A 16,831-nucleotide genomic window follows, 5' to 3' on the forward strand; every position below is an offset into this window, starting at 1 on the left:
TTGGTTTAGCCAATTAACTTCCCACGATTAATCTTCACCGTGTAAAATCACGAGTAGATGGTAAAAACCCTTCTAATTCCATCTCTTCCTAATTCCGGATGCGGGTGGGCAAGAACCAGAGGAGCGACTTAGGTCTCCCCCCTCCCCCCCGGCCCACTCCCGGCCCCCCGCAGGGTCTGGAGCTGACAGCCGCCCAGCAAACCGGAATGACTCTCCTCAGTTTTTCCAGCTAAAGAGGAAGCTCAAGGTACTTCCGCACAGGCCCAGAGCCACCAGCTCGCAGAGGAGTGCCGCGATGTTCACGGCGTGCCGGGATTTGCGGTTAACCCTCTCCTGACCGACGGACGGACGCTAATAAACCAGGGTCGAATTGGCATTCTGGGATATGCAGTCTCCGGTTGTTCGTTTGTGTTAGCGGCTCCAGGCAAAAGGGCCCGAAGTGACACCACAGACTCCGGCGGCCACATGACTCCAGTCTAGAGCGTTGATCGCACTGCGGCTCCCGCCCCGGCGAGTTCTCGCCCCCGCGCGGCCGTTGCCGAGGAGACGGCGCAGTCTCACGCCGCGTTGCCCCCTCTGCAGTCCCCCCCCCCTCCCGCCCTCTTCTCCCACCACAATGAGATCCTAAGATGGCGGTGGCTGCGGCGGTTGGCGCCGAGTAGCTAAGGTAGAGAAGGCGGCCATTGGGCCCTAGGCAGCCAGGGAACTTGTGGGCGCTCCCAGCTGCAGTTTCTAAGGGAGGACCGCTGCCGGTGGCGGATCGTAGGGCCTGACCGCTACTCCACCCTTGGCAGGACCGGCTGCTTCGTTTACAGGTAATGCTGCGCGTCCCCAGTCCTTGGCAACCGAGGGCAGCGCGGCGCAGGAGCGAGAGAGCAACGGCTTTAGGACACTTGACCCTATCGGGCCTGGCCTCGGGCCCACGCCTCTCCGTGGGCTTCTGGGTCTTCTTGTTGCCAGCTTCAGGTCCCCTAGCCAGACAGTCCGCCCCTTACCTCGGGACGAAGGACGCAGTCTCCGGGTGAGCATTTAGGGACGCGTTAGCGACTGCAGAACCCCCTTGTTGCCCCCCCCCCCCATTTTCTGGCCCCGAGGAGGAAGCCGCCCTGCGTTTCGGGCGCTCCAGGGGAATGCCCCTTGCAAGTGGAGGGAGTGGAGCGGGGGCTGTGGTTTGGTTGCCAGGGATGGGGCTCTAGTTCTCCATAGCACCGGGCCTTAGTGGCCTTAGTGTACGTGACTGCGCCCACTCCCACCCCCTCTCAAATTCCATTCTGTGGCGCTCTCGGTGTCCAGAATTTTAGGTGAAGGCCGGGTGAGGAGCGACGCGACTTTTGCGTTGGGCTGTGAGCAGCGGATTTTTGCTGTCTCGGGTATTCTTAGAGCTGAAATGCCGGGAGGGGGGGACGGGGGGGCGGGGAGGGCGTTCCTGACTTTGGAGAAGAGGTGGTTTATACTTGGGAGAGGAATGATAATTTAACTGCTCTTCTCTCCCCCCTCCCATTGCTCCGCTTCTCCGTGTCCTACTGTAGGTCCAGTAAGAAAGGGCCTAAAATGGGGAAAACTAAATGCCAAGTGGGATTAGGGAAACATTGCTTGCTTTGCAGCAACTGGTGTTTGGGGATTGGATGGTAGGCCCTCTTAGGGGGGCGGGTCATCCAAACTTTTTTTCATCCTGGGGCCCATTCCTGAGGATCTCGCCTTGTTCGTTTTTTTTTTCTTTTCTTTTTTTTTTTTTTCTTTTTTGACCGGTTTGAGGTTTGCGTTCTGTGCCGTATGACTGAGGGATCGTATTTTGGCGCTGGAAGAACCGGGCTTTCTGGGCGCCCCTGTCACCCCCGCCCCATAACTGCTTTCCAGACTCCGCCTCCTGGTATTCTCTGGTTACTGGAGTGGGTGTTGTAGAGCTTCGGGTGCACCTGCTCTTTTCTTTGCCTCTTACCTTCTTGGTGCGAGTCCTGGAAACCATTATAATACTGGGTTTTTGAACTGAAGGTAAACCTTGTGTGTATATAGTGACAAGTTTTTTTTTTTTTTAAGTAGTTAGCTTTCAAGTAAAGAAAAAAAATTTTTTAATCTTTGAATATACAAAGTTTTTGAATAGTTTGAGTGGCAGAAAGTTAATGACAATATGATGAGTAAACTTCGGCATGAATCTTTACATGGTAATTGGGATTAATGATTTTTATTACCTACCGAAGTAGCTATATTAACGGATCATGTTGTTTGGTAGAATCTTACAAGTTTGGAGGATTTAAACATTTAAGTATATCACATTGTTTTCCAAAAGGATTAAAGTAACCAGTCTAAAATATTGTAAGTTAGATGTTTACTTTTTTGTTCATTTTTCTAAACATTTTAGGTCATGTGTGTATGTGTGTGTGTGTACATATATATATATATATATATATATAAAATACTTGTTATTCTATACTTCATAGTGTAAGCAAAGAATTCACTGAAGTGTTTTTGTTGTTTTTAATCACAAGCAGGCAACAACTTTGAAGTGTGAAGCAGGAAAGGAGCCGTTTCTGAGCTGTAAAACTAGTTTTTAAACAGGTAATTTGTCATCATTATATATGTTATTGCTGTTTATGGGGTGGTTTTTTTTTTCTTTTTTTTAAGGATTTTATTTATTTATCTGACAGGGAGAGACAGAGTACAAGCAGGGGGAGCGGCAGGCAGAGGGAGGGGGAGAAGCAGGCTCCCTATCCTTACCAAGCAAGAGCCGGATGTGGGGCTTGATCCCAGGACCCTGAGATCATGACCTGAGCTGAAGGCAAATGCTTAACCAACTGAGCCATCCAGGCTCTTCCTATTGTAGTTGGAAGACTTTTCAATGGAGACTGCTATCAACATATCAGTGTGTGGTTGAGGGCCCACTCTAGTAAATAGACCTTCTTGGTTTGCTGCCCTGTGTGCCTTGCTTTTTTGGCATGCCACTTTGTTCTGCTTTCATACTTTTGCTAGAAAAGAGCCATGTCATTCCTAATTATTAAATACCAAATAATTTAAATAGTGCCTTTTGAAATGTCTTTTTCTTCACAGGATTTCTTCAGCCCATTTGAATTTGAATTTGTCCTATAACAGCTACTGGATTTGCCTCTCCAAATCCATTTAATCTTAAGTCATTTTCTGCAGCTTTTCTGTTAATTGATTTTTCAAAATTTTTATGCACAAATTTCTTTACTTTTTGAGCTTATTGCATATACTGTTGACTGAGTTGTGCTTTTTTTTCTCTTAGGTGCCTAAAGGTAAACATTAGTTTATATCCATAGTGCATTGTCAAATCTGACCAGCAAAAAAAAAGTCAATGAAAGTTTATTGAGGGAAAGTTAAATAATTATTTGCTAAGGACAATTTAGAAATTAAATGACTAAAGGATGAGGATCAGAAGAAATTTTTGTTAAGCATTTTAGAAGTCATTGCTTTTTTAAGAAAAGTGTCAGTCTGAATTTAATTCCGCTGTTAAAATTTTAAGACAACGCATTTTCAGTGGGTTGCTTGCTTTCCAGGAAAGCAGGTAAGTCCTTAGTTCCCGTATGATCTAAGCCAACTATCATGAGAAAATTGGCAGTTGATTCATGTCTTTATTATACTTTTCAGTATTTTTTTTTTAATTGGAAGAATGATAGGATAAGAAAAATCAAACTCAGGGAAGGTCAAATGTGAGTGTGTATTAGAGTTCTTAACACTAGAGTGATATAGCAGGCATTTAGTAAAATAAAAAGAATTATAAAACCAGTTATAAAATAGTTTAAATGTGAGGGAGGATAGATGAGAGGGAATAAAGATACAGGGAAAATTCTTTTAACTCATTTTAGAAGATCTTGATTTTCTCATTAAATAATTTGGCCATTTGTAAAGGAGACAGTGTATTTGACACTTGGGAAAAATAGAAAGCGTTTGGAATAACTACACTAGGGAATATATTTGGAAGCCAGCAAAATTCATAGTAATACATTCATCTTACAAATTTAATTCAGTACCTACAGTGGGTGACTTAATGACTATAAAGTACTAGAGATATGGCAATGAGCAAAACAGACAAGGTGTCTTATCTCATGGAGTAAACCTATGTTTTGAAAGTGTGTTTGTGTGTGTACAGTATAATATACCTTAATAGTGAACATAGCCAATCACATTTTATAATTATTTCTCTATCCTTTAACAGTTTGTGAATAGATGCAAAGAGAGCAGGTAGTGGAGTTAACCAGAATTGAATTGGTAGAATGGACAAATAGGGGAGGAAGTCAAGGATGCTTGCAAGGGATTTTTGGAATGACTTACTTGGGTTGTGTTTGGGGTTGAGTAAGGAAGCAGGGGATTAATGGATTCCTGGGAAGAAGAATGACCAAACTGAAGTTTGCAGCAGGGTCAAGAGCACATTTAGCAGGAATGAGAGAAGTGAGAGAAGGAGAAGGCAAGGACTTATGATCAGAAGAAGGGATTTCAGAACTTCAGGATCTTGAACAAATTACCAGTCCAGAGTGAAATGTATTGGAATAGGGAAGATGAGAGGGATGTTGGATCTCAATTCACAGTCTTAGAAAAATTAGGAAAGTAGGGAATGATGTGGAGGGTGAAACCATGAGCCGGTTATTACCAAGAAAAGTACAAGACTTGTTTTGGGGAGGATGGTAGGAAGTGGTGCCCATAGTATGGAGAGTGATATTTTCGATGACAAATTTGTTCAGAAGAGGAAGGTTAAGCATTAGTTAAATAAGAATGGTCTGTAAATGTGATCCTTTCCTCATGAATCTGGGGCATTAGGAAGAGTAGTGCCCCTTTTGGAAAGGATTGCTAAGGAAATAGTGCTTTTAGAGGGATTTCGGATGTTATTGAACTTGAAGAAGTAGGAGGCATATTGGGGAACAGATGGAGGATGTACAGGAGGTTTGTAATGACCCAGTGGAAGGGAGTGATAGGAAGAGATGGTAACAGTGAGTATGGGACTGGCCCCAAAGACTGAGATTCCAAGTTGCTGGTGGCAGTAGGGCCTACAGATTTATTTGGGTGTTACATGTAACCCATGACAAGAAAGCAATAGGTTTTGAATATAAATTTTAGGGAGGGCGTCTTGGTGAGCAGAATTTAATTGACCTCAGTGTTCTCACTTCTGAGCAAGGGCATATTTTGTTGATATGAAATGCTCTGCCCAGAATAACTGTATCGTAAGATAGACCTAATGCAATAGTTGGTACATAGGTCTAATAAAATTTTTGTTGATTTAGATAGAGGGTTATGTTTTGTTGCAGTCTTTTTATCCCCCTCCCACCAATGTCTTAACAGTTTTTTTTTTTTCTTTGAAGAGGGTAATTACAGAGATATCTTAAGTTCTAAAAAAATTTTGAAATTTTTAGAAAGTCTCAAATTGAAAGCGCTATGGGAAAAATCCTTTGTGAAAATTTTTTTTTTTTTTTTTTTAGGTACTTGACTATCTTAAGTACAGAGAAGAAATTGAGAAGTTCCTCAAATGAAACTGACTAAACAACACATAAAACCAGATACTTAAGCATTTTCTTCTCAGTTTCCATTAGAAGTGCTTAGTACATTTGAACACTGTATGAAGACTTTCAAAACAGTGTACCAGGTATTTTTATAATTAGTAAGAGAAATACCGTAAACAATGCAGCCTTTAGAAAACTTGTACAGATATATAAAGTACCACCTTTGGTTATTTTGTGACCCTAAGTAGATACTTGGAAAAAAACTACTTCCTACATTATTTTATTAGGTTGACTATTTCTAAAACCTTCATTTACAGTTGTCAAGATGGCATTTCCAGGGATGGTTAGGAGTAATTCAATGCCATTTCAGAGATAATATCTGAATTTAAAGATTTTAGAAAAATAGTGTTTTTTCTTAACTTGATTAATTTTTCTTTATATTTTTATTTCAAAGATTAACCTTGGGTCAATCATAGGTATTTCTGTGACAATATTGTAATTTTATATACATATAAATATTTCTCTGTAGTAAGAATCCTATGACAGGATTTTCTTCAAAAAGATCAGTCACAGAAAGTTTATAAATTGCTATAGTACTTTTTTGCATTTTTGTATCTTTGCAAGGTAAGGGAGCCAGATAGGGCTGTTGAAAATAGCTATATGAAACTTTTAATTAGTTTCAGCTTAGTTTAGTAGGTCATAGAAGTCCTCGTTTAAAGTAGAAAAATTTTACTTTTATCCCTGTTATTCCCATACAGTCAACCATGACTTGTGCTGTTTGTTTTCCAGTGGCTTCAGCTTTTCCATTTTATTGTCTTTCTAATAACCTGCCTGCCATAATCTCCCACCTTGGATGGATTCAGTGGAATATTCTACCAGGGCTGATGAGCACTGCTGGGAAAAAAAATTCACATTGCAGATTACTGTTATCTGTGGATGTTCTCTAGCTCTCACCTGAATCCTCAGTGCTGCCCACAATCATTCTCCTTTACTCTTCTCATCTCTCAGACACTGCTGTCTAACCCTCACATTTTAGGATCAGTCCTTTCTGCTTCGCGTCACTTACAGACTCCCTCAGCCTCCTATGAATAGATCTCATTAGCCTCCATCTACTTCCATCCTTCCCCTTTGTTCAAAGAAAGAGGTGTTCCTCTACCTAAAGCTAGTGATTTTGCTTAACACCCTAGGTCCCAGTTGCTACTGCTTTTTCAGAGACCATACACTATCTCCTTTCTTTTCTGCATCTTCAGTATCTTCCTCTCCTAGCTCTTGGCCAACAAATTTTAAACATGCTTTTAACAAAACTTCCTCCATGCCTATCTCTGTCTTTTTCCCTTCATAGACTAATTCCTTGGAAAAATTACCTAATGACTTCTTTTATTTTTGCCTCTTCCTATCAAAAGCATTCCAGTTACGGGATTGATCCTCCCCACCCTGCTGTAATTGCTAGTACCAGGGTCATCAGTAACCTTGTTGCTAAATCCAAGTGGGCACTTCTTAGTATTATGTGACCGAATAACATCTGGCATTCTTACTGATATCCTCCTCCTTTATACACTTGCACCTTTTCTAGCACACTCTCCTGGTTTCTCTCCTGTCTTTCTACCTTCTTCAGTGTTCTTTTCCTCTCTCTTAAATATCCGTGTCCCTCCAGGCTCAGTCTTGATCTCTTCCTCTTCTCCCGGTGCCTTCTGCGCCATTTTGAGTACTTTTCTGAGCAGATGATTTGCAAATCTCTCTGCAGCCTAGATTTCACCTCAGACCCAGCATTGCTAAAACCAAATTAATCATCTCTCAACAAAAAAATATCTGTTCGTTTTCCAGTCACTGTGAATGTATCACCATAAACCCAGTTGTTCAAGCTCAAAACGTAGGACTCATCCTTGAACAGCTTTCTCACTGCCTCATCTTTCATCTTCCATGTCATAATAGTCACCAAGCCCTATTGATTCCGCTATTGGAAGCCTACTTGAATTGGTCTTCTTGTCTACATACCTAGTATTTTATTATTAGAATTCTTTTCATATAATAGTTTAAAATAATGATAAAAATTATATGAATAATAACAATGTGTCTACAAAACAATTTAGAAGGCAGGCACCTATTTCTAATGATGACTTGGAGGTGGGTAAAGAGATTGGCATGAAGAAGAGGAAAATATTGCGTATATTATCTACATTTTATATGGGGAGATTTTAACCCTCTTAGATAAATCAGCTGTTATGATGTTGAAAATTGATTTACATGACATTATTTCTTAAGCTTCATAATAATACTTGTATAGGAGTGTGTCTTTTAAACACATTTAGCATCATTATTATTAATCTACCCTCATGGGTGTTTATCTCATCACAATATAACTATAGACAAAGTTGTTTATTTTGTAAATTCAGTAGACTTTATATAGTAAGTGGTCTTTAAAAAGATTTAAAAAAAAATTTGACCAATTTTTCCCAAACTAATTTTAATATTTGGTTTTTGAATTGTTTTAAAAACTTAACAGTGTTTGAAGTCATATAGCCTATAAATAGGTTCTTAGAAGAACCTATTTCATTTTATGGGGAATGAAATAGCTCTTCATTTTAGGGGGAGTTTATCATAATATAAAGATAAAATATAAAATGTCATATCTCCAAATATATTTTTAATTTATTTCTAAGTAAGTTTTATTACTCTACTAATAGAAATCATAGCATACACTATTTTAGGAAAAAAATCGGTATGTAAGAGTTTTTACTTGAATACCTTATTAAGTTTCCATGCTAATTTATGTTTTACGGTTGGCTTCTAGTACTTTTGAAGATGGTGTTGCCTCTACTGCATATGTAGTTTTTGGAGTGCCCGTTATTTAATATTATAAATTATATTGGTACATCTAGGAAATAGGTGCTAAATGATTCATCTAAATGTCATTTCAGCTCATTGGACATACCTCTCTATAAGTATTAGTTATTTTGTAAGTTCTAAAATATATTTCTGGTGTAAAAAACAGTGCATAGTATTGCTGAAAATATATGAGAAGACAGGGAAAATGATCACATTCCTTCCTCCACAACCAACAGTTGCTTTCATGCAAGCACTTTAGTATATATTCTTAGTTTTAGTTTTTTCTAATCTGTATGCAGTTTTACATATTGCTTTTTTCCTCTTTTATACTCTATGATATTATAAACACAGGCAGTATCGTTCAGCCTTCATTGTTTTGAAGGGTATTGTTTCCTAATAGCATCCAGCCTACAGTTTAACATTCAGTTTACAATTTATCACAATTATAGCACAATAAACTGTTTTCTGCATTATAGTTCCCTCTCCCTTATTTAAGTTTATTTTCTTACATTAGCTCTGGAGAGGTAGAATTACTGGGTCAAAACTCAGTTTTAGTTCTTGATACAATATTGCCAAAATGCTTTCTAGAAAGGTTATACAAGTTTAGCTCTCAAGATAGTGACTGAGAGTTCCAGTTTCCTTTTGCTGTCATCAGGATTAGGAAATACAGTAAATTTAATAGTCCCTCATTTTAATTTGTTGCTGAACTTTATTGTTAATATTTTTATTATTTTATGTTTACTGACTTCTTTTTAAGTTACCTGTTTATACTTACTTTTATTGTTTTATTTTTAGTGTTTTTATTTTTCTTGTTTTTCCCCATTAATTCTTTATAAAGATACTCACTGTATGCTTCATATTTCTTTCAGATTTTCCCCCTGGTTTGTCATTTACTATTTATTCTCTATAAACTTGGGATTTTATTTTATGTGAATACAATCTGTTACACTTTTTCTCTTTTATTTTTGCATTCCATATTTATAGGATCTTCATTTTTAGAGCCCATCCTGTTTTCTTGATTTTCTGTTTGTTTGATTATTTTTTTTAATCTTCCCGATCTATTTTTAATCTACTTACTATCTTGGTGTTAGGGTATAAGATGGCCTTTTTCAATTGGGAGAGAATTAAGCTCTAAGGCATCTATTGTTTACTGTGAATAAATTCTTCTGTGTCTGGAATGTACCATTCTTGGGAGAATTGAAAAAAGTATTACTCAGATCATTTTTCTGTGTTCTGTATTTGAGATGAAGGATTCTAGTTGAGAAATACTATTAAATTCCTAAATAATCTTTTTCAAAATTGGTAGCAAATTGTCCCATCAAGTGAATAATCCTACATTATCCTATATCATGTTATTTTTATGAGGATTAAATGATAGAATGTTTATAAAATATTTAGCATGGTGCTGGTATATAGTAAACAAAATAGTTGTTAGCTGTGATTAATTTTCTTCATTATATTTTTCTAATTGGGTGTATTTTCGGATTTTGCAAGGGGTAATTGGCTTATACTAATCTGGTCATATAGGTACTCAGTATGAGTGAATATCTCTTGGGACTAATTTTCTACTCTCCCAACCTCTATTGCTACTTTTGCTTTTATTTTTCATATATTTAAATTTTTTGTACCTACTTGTTTTGTCAGATCCTAAGAAGAACTCCACTGGGAATTCATTAAGTCTATATTTAGAAAAAAATGGTGTGTTTATAAAATTTGTCTTTCCATCAGTGAAGATAGTTTGTTTTTCTACTTTGTAAATTTTCTCTTACATTGTTTTATAGTCTACTGGTGCGTCGTAATTTAGGGCAAAATTTGCGTTATTCCTAGATGTTTTCTTTTTTTGGTCACAATTACAAGGGCATCATTTTTCTCCAGTATATTTTCTGTGTGGTTGTTGGTGATATTTTGAAGTTTTGTATGTTTTTTAATGCATATTTGAAGAATACCACCTTTTGTCTTCTTAGTGTTAATATTTATGTTTCATGTTTTTCCATTTTGCAGGACTTTAAAAACAATGCTAAATAACTGGTATGTTACATTTTTGTTTTGATCTTTATTTTAATAGGGATGTCCTTCATTTCTTATTTTATTTTTTATTTTTTTAAAGATTTTATTTATTTGTCAGAGAGAGTGAGCACAGGCAGACAGAGTGGCAGGCAGAGGCAGAAGGAGAAGCAGGCTCCCTGCTGAGGGACTCGATCCCAGGACGCTGGGATCATGACCTGAGCCGAAGGTAGAGGCTTAAGCCACTGAGCCACCCAGGCGTCCCTTCATTTCTTATTTTAATATTGTTGGCTATTGGTTTAAAGTATATACTTCTTTCAACTCCTTAGAAAATTATTAAAGTAATACGTGCTCACTGAAAAAAATATAGTATAATAGTACATATAACTGTAAGGAACCATCAGTGTATTTGTACTTTTTAAGATTTTTTTGTTTCTTTTTTTTTTTTCCAAAGATTTTACTCATTTGTGAGAGAGACCAAGAGAATGAAAGAGAGAACATGAGTGGGATGAGGGGCAGAAGGAGAAGCAGACCCTCTCTCAGCAGGAGGCCTGATGCAGGGCTTGATCCTGGGACTCCAGGATTGCAACCTGAGCCAAAAGCTGATAGCCAACTGAGCTAGTCATCCAGGCGCCACTAAGATTTTTTTCAAATTAAGTGTTGAATTTTATCACCATTTCTTTGAGTGATAAAATTTAACCTCTTTGTGATCTATTAATATATTATTCTAGTAGATATTCTAGCATCAAAACATCTGTGAGATTACTTTGTCATGGATGATAATGCTTTTAATTTTTTGCTCTAGTGAATGGGATAAGTTGGGATCTTACAGTCAAAGCAACTTTTTGTATTTTTGGCTTTTATTGCCCATTCCCTGACCTAGGCCTGTCTCTTTCTCTGTCTTCTCTCTACCTTGCTTAACACTACATTCCTGTTAAAACCAAACTTTCCTGCATCCAGAGCAGTTCCAACCTCTTTGAAACTTTGACACCAAACAAATTCTCAGGTCTTTGGGAATATTGGTTTTTTTCCCTAAGAGTGGTTTTGGTCCTAGCCATTAATAACTTTTTCCTATCACTCCTTTACCTTTTAGGACTGTGTTCAACTAATTAAATAAAGTGAACTGAAAGGATGTAGGCCTGTACACATAGTAGATATTTTGAAGTTTTCCTTCCCTTTCCTGTCACTCCAGCTCCTTAACTCATATTTATTGTAATATCTGTATGGCTGCTGAATCAGTTTGTCTATAATGCGTGGTTGACACTATCTCTTTTTTTTATTTCATAAAATCAACTTTTCTGAGATTTCTTTTATGTCACTAAGCTTCATGTAATGATTTAAAAATCATTAAGAGTTTGTTTTTATGTGTTAAAATGTTTTCACTTGTTTTGCAGAAAATTAATTGGTAAAACCAGGATGGCCACAGGAGGAGGTCCTTTTGAAGAAGGCGTGAATGATCAGGATTTACCAAACTGGAGCAATGAGGGTGTTGATGACCGACTCAACAATATGGTATGATAACTTACTGTTGATGGTGTATCATTAATTACTAATGATAAAATGAAACTTTCCCTTGACTTAGCCAAATCAAACTCACTGAGATTCTTTGTAAGCACATGGTTTTGTTGCTGGCCAAGACATTAAATCCCTGGGCTGTTTGTTATATTAGTTAAAGATGCTTTTGTTTGCAGGTAACAGATACCAACCTGAGTTAGCTTAAGCCAAAAAGATTTATTATAAGTGTATAAAGATGTTTTATGGAAAACAAGTTAAATCAAAACACTATAGGTGGGTTTTAGGAAGGGACTAGAAAAAAGAACTAACAGTTTGTCAAGAATTGCTTTTTCACTGCTCTCTCTGCTTCTGCGTGCCTTTGCTTAACACAACTTTCTTTTTGCAGACCAGCTTTCTCTCTTCTCTGGTTCATGTGGTGTACTATGGCTGACCCTTCATTCTAAAGTTTTCAGTTATCGCTACAATTATGTACTGACTAGTTATCTTTTAGTTCCAATTTGAAATTTCAAAGTACGATTATCCCTGTTTGGATTAGATATGCATCTCTTTTCCAGTCAGCTGTGGCCAGGAAGGGGTAGGGTAAGTAGAACAACAGGTTGGCAAGAAGACCCATACAAGGATTGGGGTGGAGGGACAGATTGTAGAGAAGGGAGTCGTGTTATAAATGAGGAAATATCCCAAAAGGTTTTACTATAGTAAAACTAAATGATTTTTCCAGTTTGAATAAGGTAGGAATTTATAGACTTTTTTGTTGAATGACTTAGGTTATGTGGATATAACTAAGTAAATAAAAATGTTCTCCCATTAAAACATGAATCATTTTTGTCATTTCATGTCAGGTCTTATTATGTAATACATTATTGCCTGTGAAAAGTAAGAATAATTATGTTTATTGCTTACTATATGTTAGGCACTGTGTCAGATTCTTTATGAATGTTATCTTTAATCATGTTTTAAAGGTGACACTATCTTAGAGATTAGGAAACTGAGACTGTGGGAAGTTAAGTAAATTGCCTAGGGTCACACAGTGAGGATTTCTTCAGATAACAATAATTATCTTAGAATCTAGGTTGATTCGGGATCTGTCTTACATACATTGATTTTAAAGGAGACCAGTAAAGGTATCTATAATTTATTTCACTATCCAATTTATAAATAGTAGGGAACCAATTTTTAAAATGCTCTTGAAAATATTCAGACTGACTCTAGGTTGGAGTTTGGCATTTATGTTTGTTAAAGATCTATGAGAGGAAAGTAATCTATTTTCTGAAGGACTCTCTATGAAATTTAGACTAGATGTAATGGTTGGGGGGGAACACATTAGTAGAAGTAAATTGTCTTTAAGGCTGTATGTTTATGCAAAAGACGTTTTGTCATTTTTAACTTTAAGACTCACTAAAAATTTTTAAGCATATCAAATTACTTTCCTAGTTTGATAGAGGCCAGATTAACTTTTGCCCTTACTTTTTTAAAGGATTGGGGTGGCCAACAGAAGAAAGCAAATAAATCATCAGAAAAGAATAAGAAAAAGCTTGGTGTCGAAAGTGATAAAAGGGTAACTAATGATATTTCTCCGGAGTCATCACCAGGAGTTGGAAGGCGAAGAACAAAGACTCCACATTCGTTTCCACATAGTAGATATGTGACTCAGATGTCTGTTCCAGAGCAGGCAGAATTAGAGAAACTTAAACAGCGGATAAACTTCAGTGATTTAGATCAGGTTTGTGAATTATTTTAAAAAATCAAGTTATAACTATGGGAAATACTTAGAATGGATTAAGTAGTTGTTTTAAGAATGAAAAGTAAACTTTTTATTTCCTTTTTCTTAGTTTCTGTGTATATGGAAAGAAATTTTAATTGGTGGCGGTATTATGTTCTTTGGAGGGCAAAAACTTTCTAAACTTGCTAAGGTCAGGTCTTTTGTAGCTTTATTACTAATACTCTATGACTAATATAAATCATTTCGCCATGGAACTAAATTTTACATGTTAGTAACTGAATAAGGTTGCTATTAAGCAAAAGGGAGATCCAGTTTAGAATATTTATCATTGGCTAAGTGTGGGGTGTTCTGGATTACCTCAAGTTTAAAATAAGCGGATGGTATTAAAATCACTGAAATAAAATTTGGAACTAAAAGTAAGTGGAAATGATAATGAACTCTTAACAGATGCTTTATTGTCACATCTGTGCTTTAGAGAGATAAACAGTTTACCAAATTTGCGTAAAAGTATATTCAAGTCTGATACGGTGGTGGTGGTGATCACATGTCATTTAATCATCTAGTTAAAATTACTGAACATTTACTATATATCCGACACTGAGCTGAGCACTTTTCAGGCAGTGTTTCATCTGGACACATCTTAATGCTGATGTTTATATTAATTAAGATCTACTCATTGGATCCAAAGCCCATACAAAATTCGGTGAACAAGTATGATTAGGAATGTGAGTTATAGATAGGGTTTGTCGTCCTGGTACATCATTTAGACTGATCTTGCTCAGATTCATCAGTTGATTTATGTCAGACAAAATGAGGAATAGGACGAGTTGATCAAATTTTGATATTTTAGCAGAAGATTTTTTTGTAGATTTGAATCATTTTTGAATCTTATGGACAGAGCTATTTATGTATACTTCCTGACTTAATATCTGATGGTAAAGCTGATGAAGAAAGCTGGAATTTTTTTTTAATTATTGAAAAATTAATATTTGTGGCATTTGGCTTCTTTTTCATATGTAGAGAAGCATTGGAAGTGATTCTCAAGGTAGAGCAACAGCTGCTAACAACAAACGTCAGCTTAGTGAAAACCGAAAGCCCTTCAACTTTTTGCCTATGCAGATTAATACTAACAAGAGCAAAGATGCTGCTATAAGTCCTCCAAAGAGAGAAGTGGTTGGTTCAGCACAATGTAAAGAGTTGTTCGCCTCTGCTTTAAGTAATGACCTTTTGCAAAACTGTCAAGTCTCTGAAGAAGATGGAAGAGGAGAGCCTGCAATGGAAAGCAGCCAGGTGAAAAATGTTTGTTTTGTTCTTTGCTTTTCTGAGTTTCAAAATAGAAATATTAAGATTAAGATTATTGGGTTATGCATATAGGAATTTTAGCTAAGTACTTCTAGACTCACCTCATTAATCTCCGATTCATTAAATATAGTATAAATTTCTTCTTATCCAAAATGATTGTAGAAATGGCATATTGTAAATTTAAGGCTTCTGTTTACCTGCCAAAGGCTGTGTGCTAATTTTTTAGTAAAGAGGAGTTTGAAATGTTGTGATTAGTAGGTTGTAATAATTTTTTTAAATGGTTCTATAATTCTTTTGAAAAGTACTTTAAAAAGTCTAATACTTTTACTTAGAAGGAAATAATATATAAACATTAGAAAAAATTTGCATAAATAGTAGTTTAAAGGCATGCAGTTCTATAAGTAAAATGTTTTGGGTAATGTAAATTGAAACTAGTTTTGAAATTCTTATATTCATAGTAATTGGGGTTGTTAGTATTGCCAGTTATGTTTTGGTTAAATTATAAATTTAATTCAGATATTTTGCATGTATGAATTCAAATGATAAATGTAGACATATCTTTAGTTACTATATTTGAAATAAATATGTAGAAGTGTTGCTATGGAATGCATTATGCTCAGTTTTACATATGGTTTATTTTCATGCTTTTTTTTCCAAATTTCTTTATGCAGATTGTAAGCAGGCTTGTTCAGATTCGTGATTATATTACTAAAGCTAGTTCCATGCGGGAAGATCTTGTAGAGAAAAATGAAAGATCTGCTAATGTTGAGCGCCTTACTCATCTAATAGATCACCTTAAAGAACAAGAAAAGTCATATATGAAATTTCTCCAAAAAATCCTTGTAAGTTTTGAACCTTTTCAATAATGTGTTGATTTATTTTTGTGGTATATTAGTGTGCATATACTGATGACATTCTGATTCCACCCCAGAGGAGTTAATGTATTTTCAAAAAATCGTGACATCCATTATAACATTTTATTGCCCTTTTTAATAGTTGTATGATTTATACCACTAAAATATTTCAGGCTAGAGAAAATGAGGAGGAGGATGTTCGGACTATAGATTCAGCTGTGGGATCTGGTTCTGTAGCTGAGAGCACATCGCTAAACATAGATGTGCAGTCTGAGGCTTCAGATACCACGGTAAGCGGCTTTTTGGTAATTAAAAGTGCTGGAAATGAAGATTTAAACTTTCTCCCCATTTTTCAAGATGATATTTTTATAGGCATTCCTTAATGAAAAGTATGTTTCAGGGAAGAAACCCTCAAATTGTTAATGCTGTATATATTATTTCAAAACACGGGAGTACAAAAGTTTTACTTACTAGCAAACACTTAACATGGTTGATTTAAAAATAAGATTTGTGATCTGCTTGCAGAAACACAGTTTTTCTGTTGGTTTCATTAAGCACAGCTTTTCTCATTTTACGAAGCATTGGGAAAGTTAAAATTCATCATGAGTATAAAAGCTAGGAGTACAAAATATCATTACTAAGTATATTGTGTCTTGGAAAAATCTTCAAGTTCTATTGCTATTGAGGACTCATTTGAAGGCTGCTAGGACTTTTTAATACCTCGGGCTAGCTTTGAACTGTAGCAAAACCAGATGACTGAAACATCAAGATGAAATTGGGACAGGGTATCATTTACATTGTGATTTAATCATGGTGATAAAAATAAAATTTCTAACTCTACAAAATGTCTTTTGGAAGAATAATCAGGAATTCACAGAACTTTGAGGAAAACTTTGTAAAATAAACTTAGTTCATAGAAGGTAGTGTGCTTCAGAACTAGTGTGCTTTTAAGCATTTTTATTTTAGCAGGTGCATCTATAGCCATGCATTAGTAAACTTGAAAATTTGTTGTCAGTAAAGCTTTTCTTATGAAATGATAACCATGTATGTCCATCTTTTGTTTCTGAGAGATGTTCCGAAATACCATTCAGCATGAGAAATTTGAGGGTTTGTTTCCATTCAATGTTGACCTGCATAGTTTCTTACCTGCCTCTTTCTCTTCC

At 36.4% G+C, this 16,831-nt stretch overlaps 1 protein-coding gene across 31 annotated transcripts in view; it reads left to right on the forward strand.

The window, feature by feature from the left end:
• Positions 1-478: 478 nt before the first annotated feature.
• PCM1 (pericentriolar material 1) overlaps positions 479-16,831 on the forward strand; it is an 83,024-nt gene continuing 66,671 nt past the window's right edge. For 8 of the 31 annotated variants that reach the window (XM_032844909.1, XM_032844917.1, XM_032844920.1 and 5 more), the window contains exons 1-8: positions 479-815; positions 2,490-2,556; positions 5,427-5,590; positions 11,672-11,789; positions 13,267-13,512; positions 14,533-14,802; positions 15,486-15,656; positions 15,842-15,958. In XM_032844909.1, coding sequence (XP_032700800.1) covers positions 11,694-11,789; positions 13,267-13,512; positions 14,533-14,802; positions 15,486-15,656; positions 15,842-15,958 — 900 coding nt within the window. In that variant the 5' untranslated portion in view covers positions 479-815; positions 2,490-2,556; positions 5,427-5,590; positions 11,672-11,693. Of the gene's footprint in view, positions 816-2,486; positions 2,557-5,426; positions 5,591-11,671; positions 11,790-13,266; positions 13,513-14,532; positions 14,803-15,485; positions 15,657-15,841; positions 15,959-16,831 lie in introns of all 31 variants that reach the window. The other 23 variants (XM_032844931.1, XM_032844924.1, XM_032844926.1 and 20 more) reach the window with 10 other exon arrangements.

Source organism: Lontra canadensis, unplaced genomic scaffold (assembly GCF_010015895.1).
Source record: "Lontra canadensis isolate GAN:19392208 unplaced genomic scaffold, GSC_riverotter_1.0 scaffold159, whole genome shotgun sequence".
In the NCBI taxonomy this organism is placed as follows: Eukaryota; Metazoa; Chordata; class Mammalia; order Carnivora; family Mustelidae; genus Lontra; species Lontra canadensis.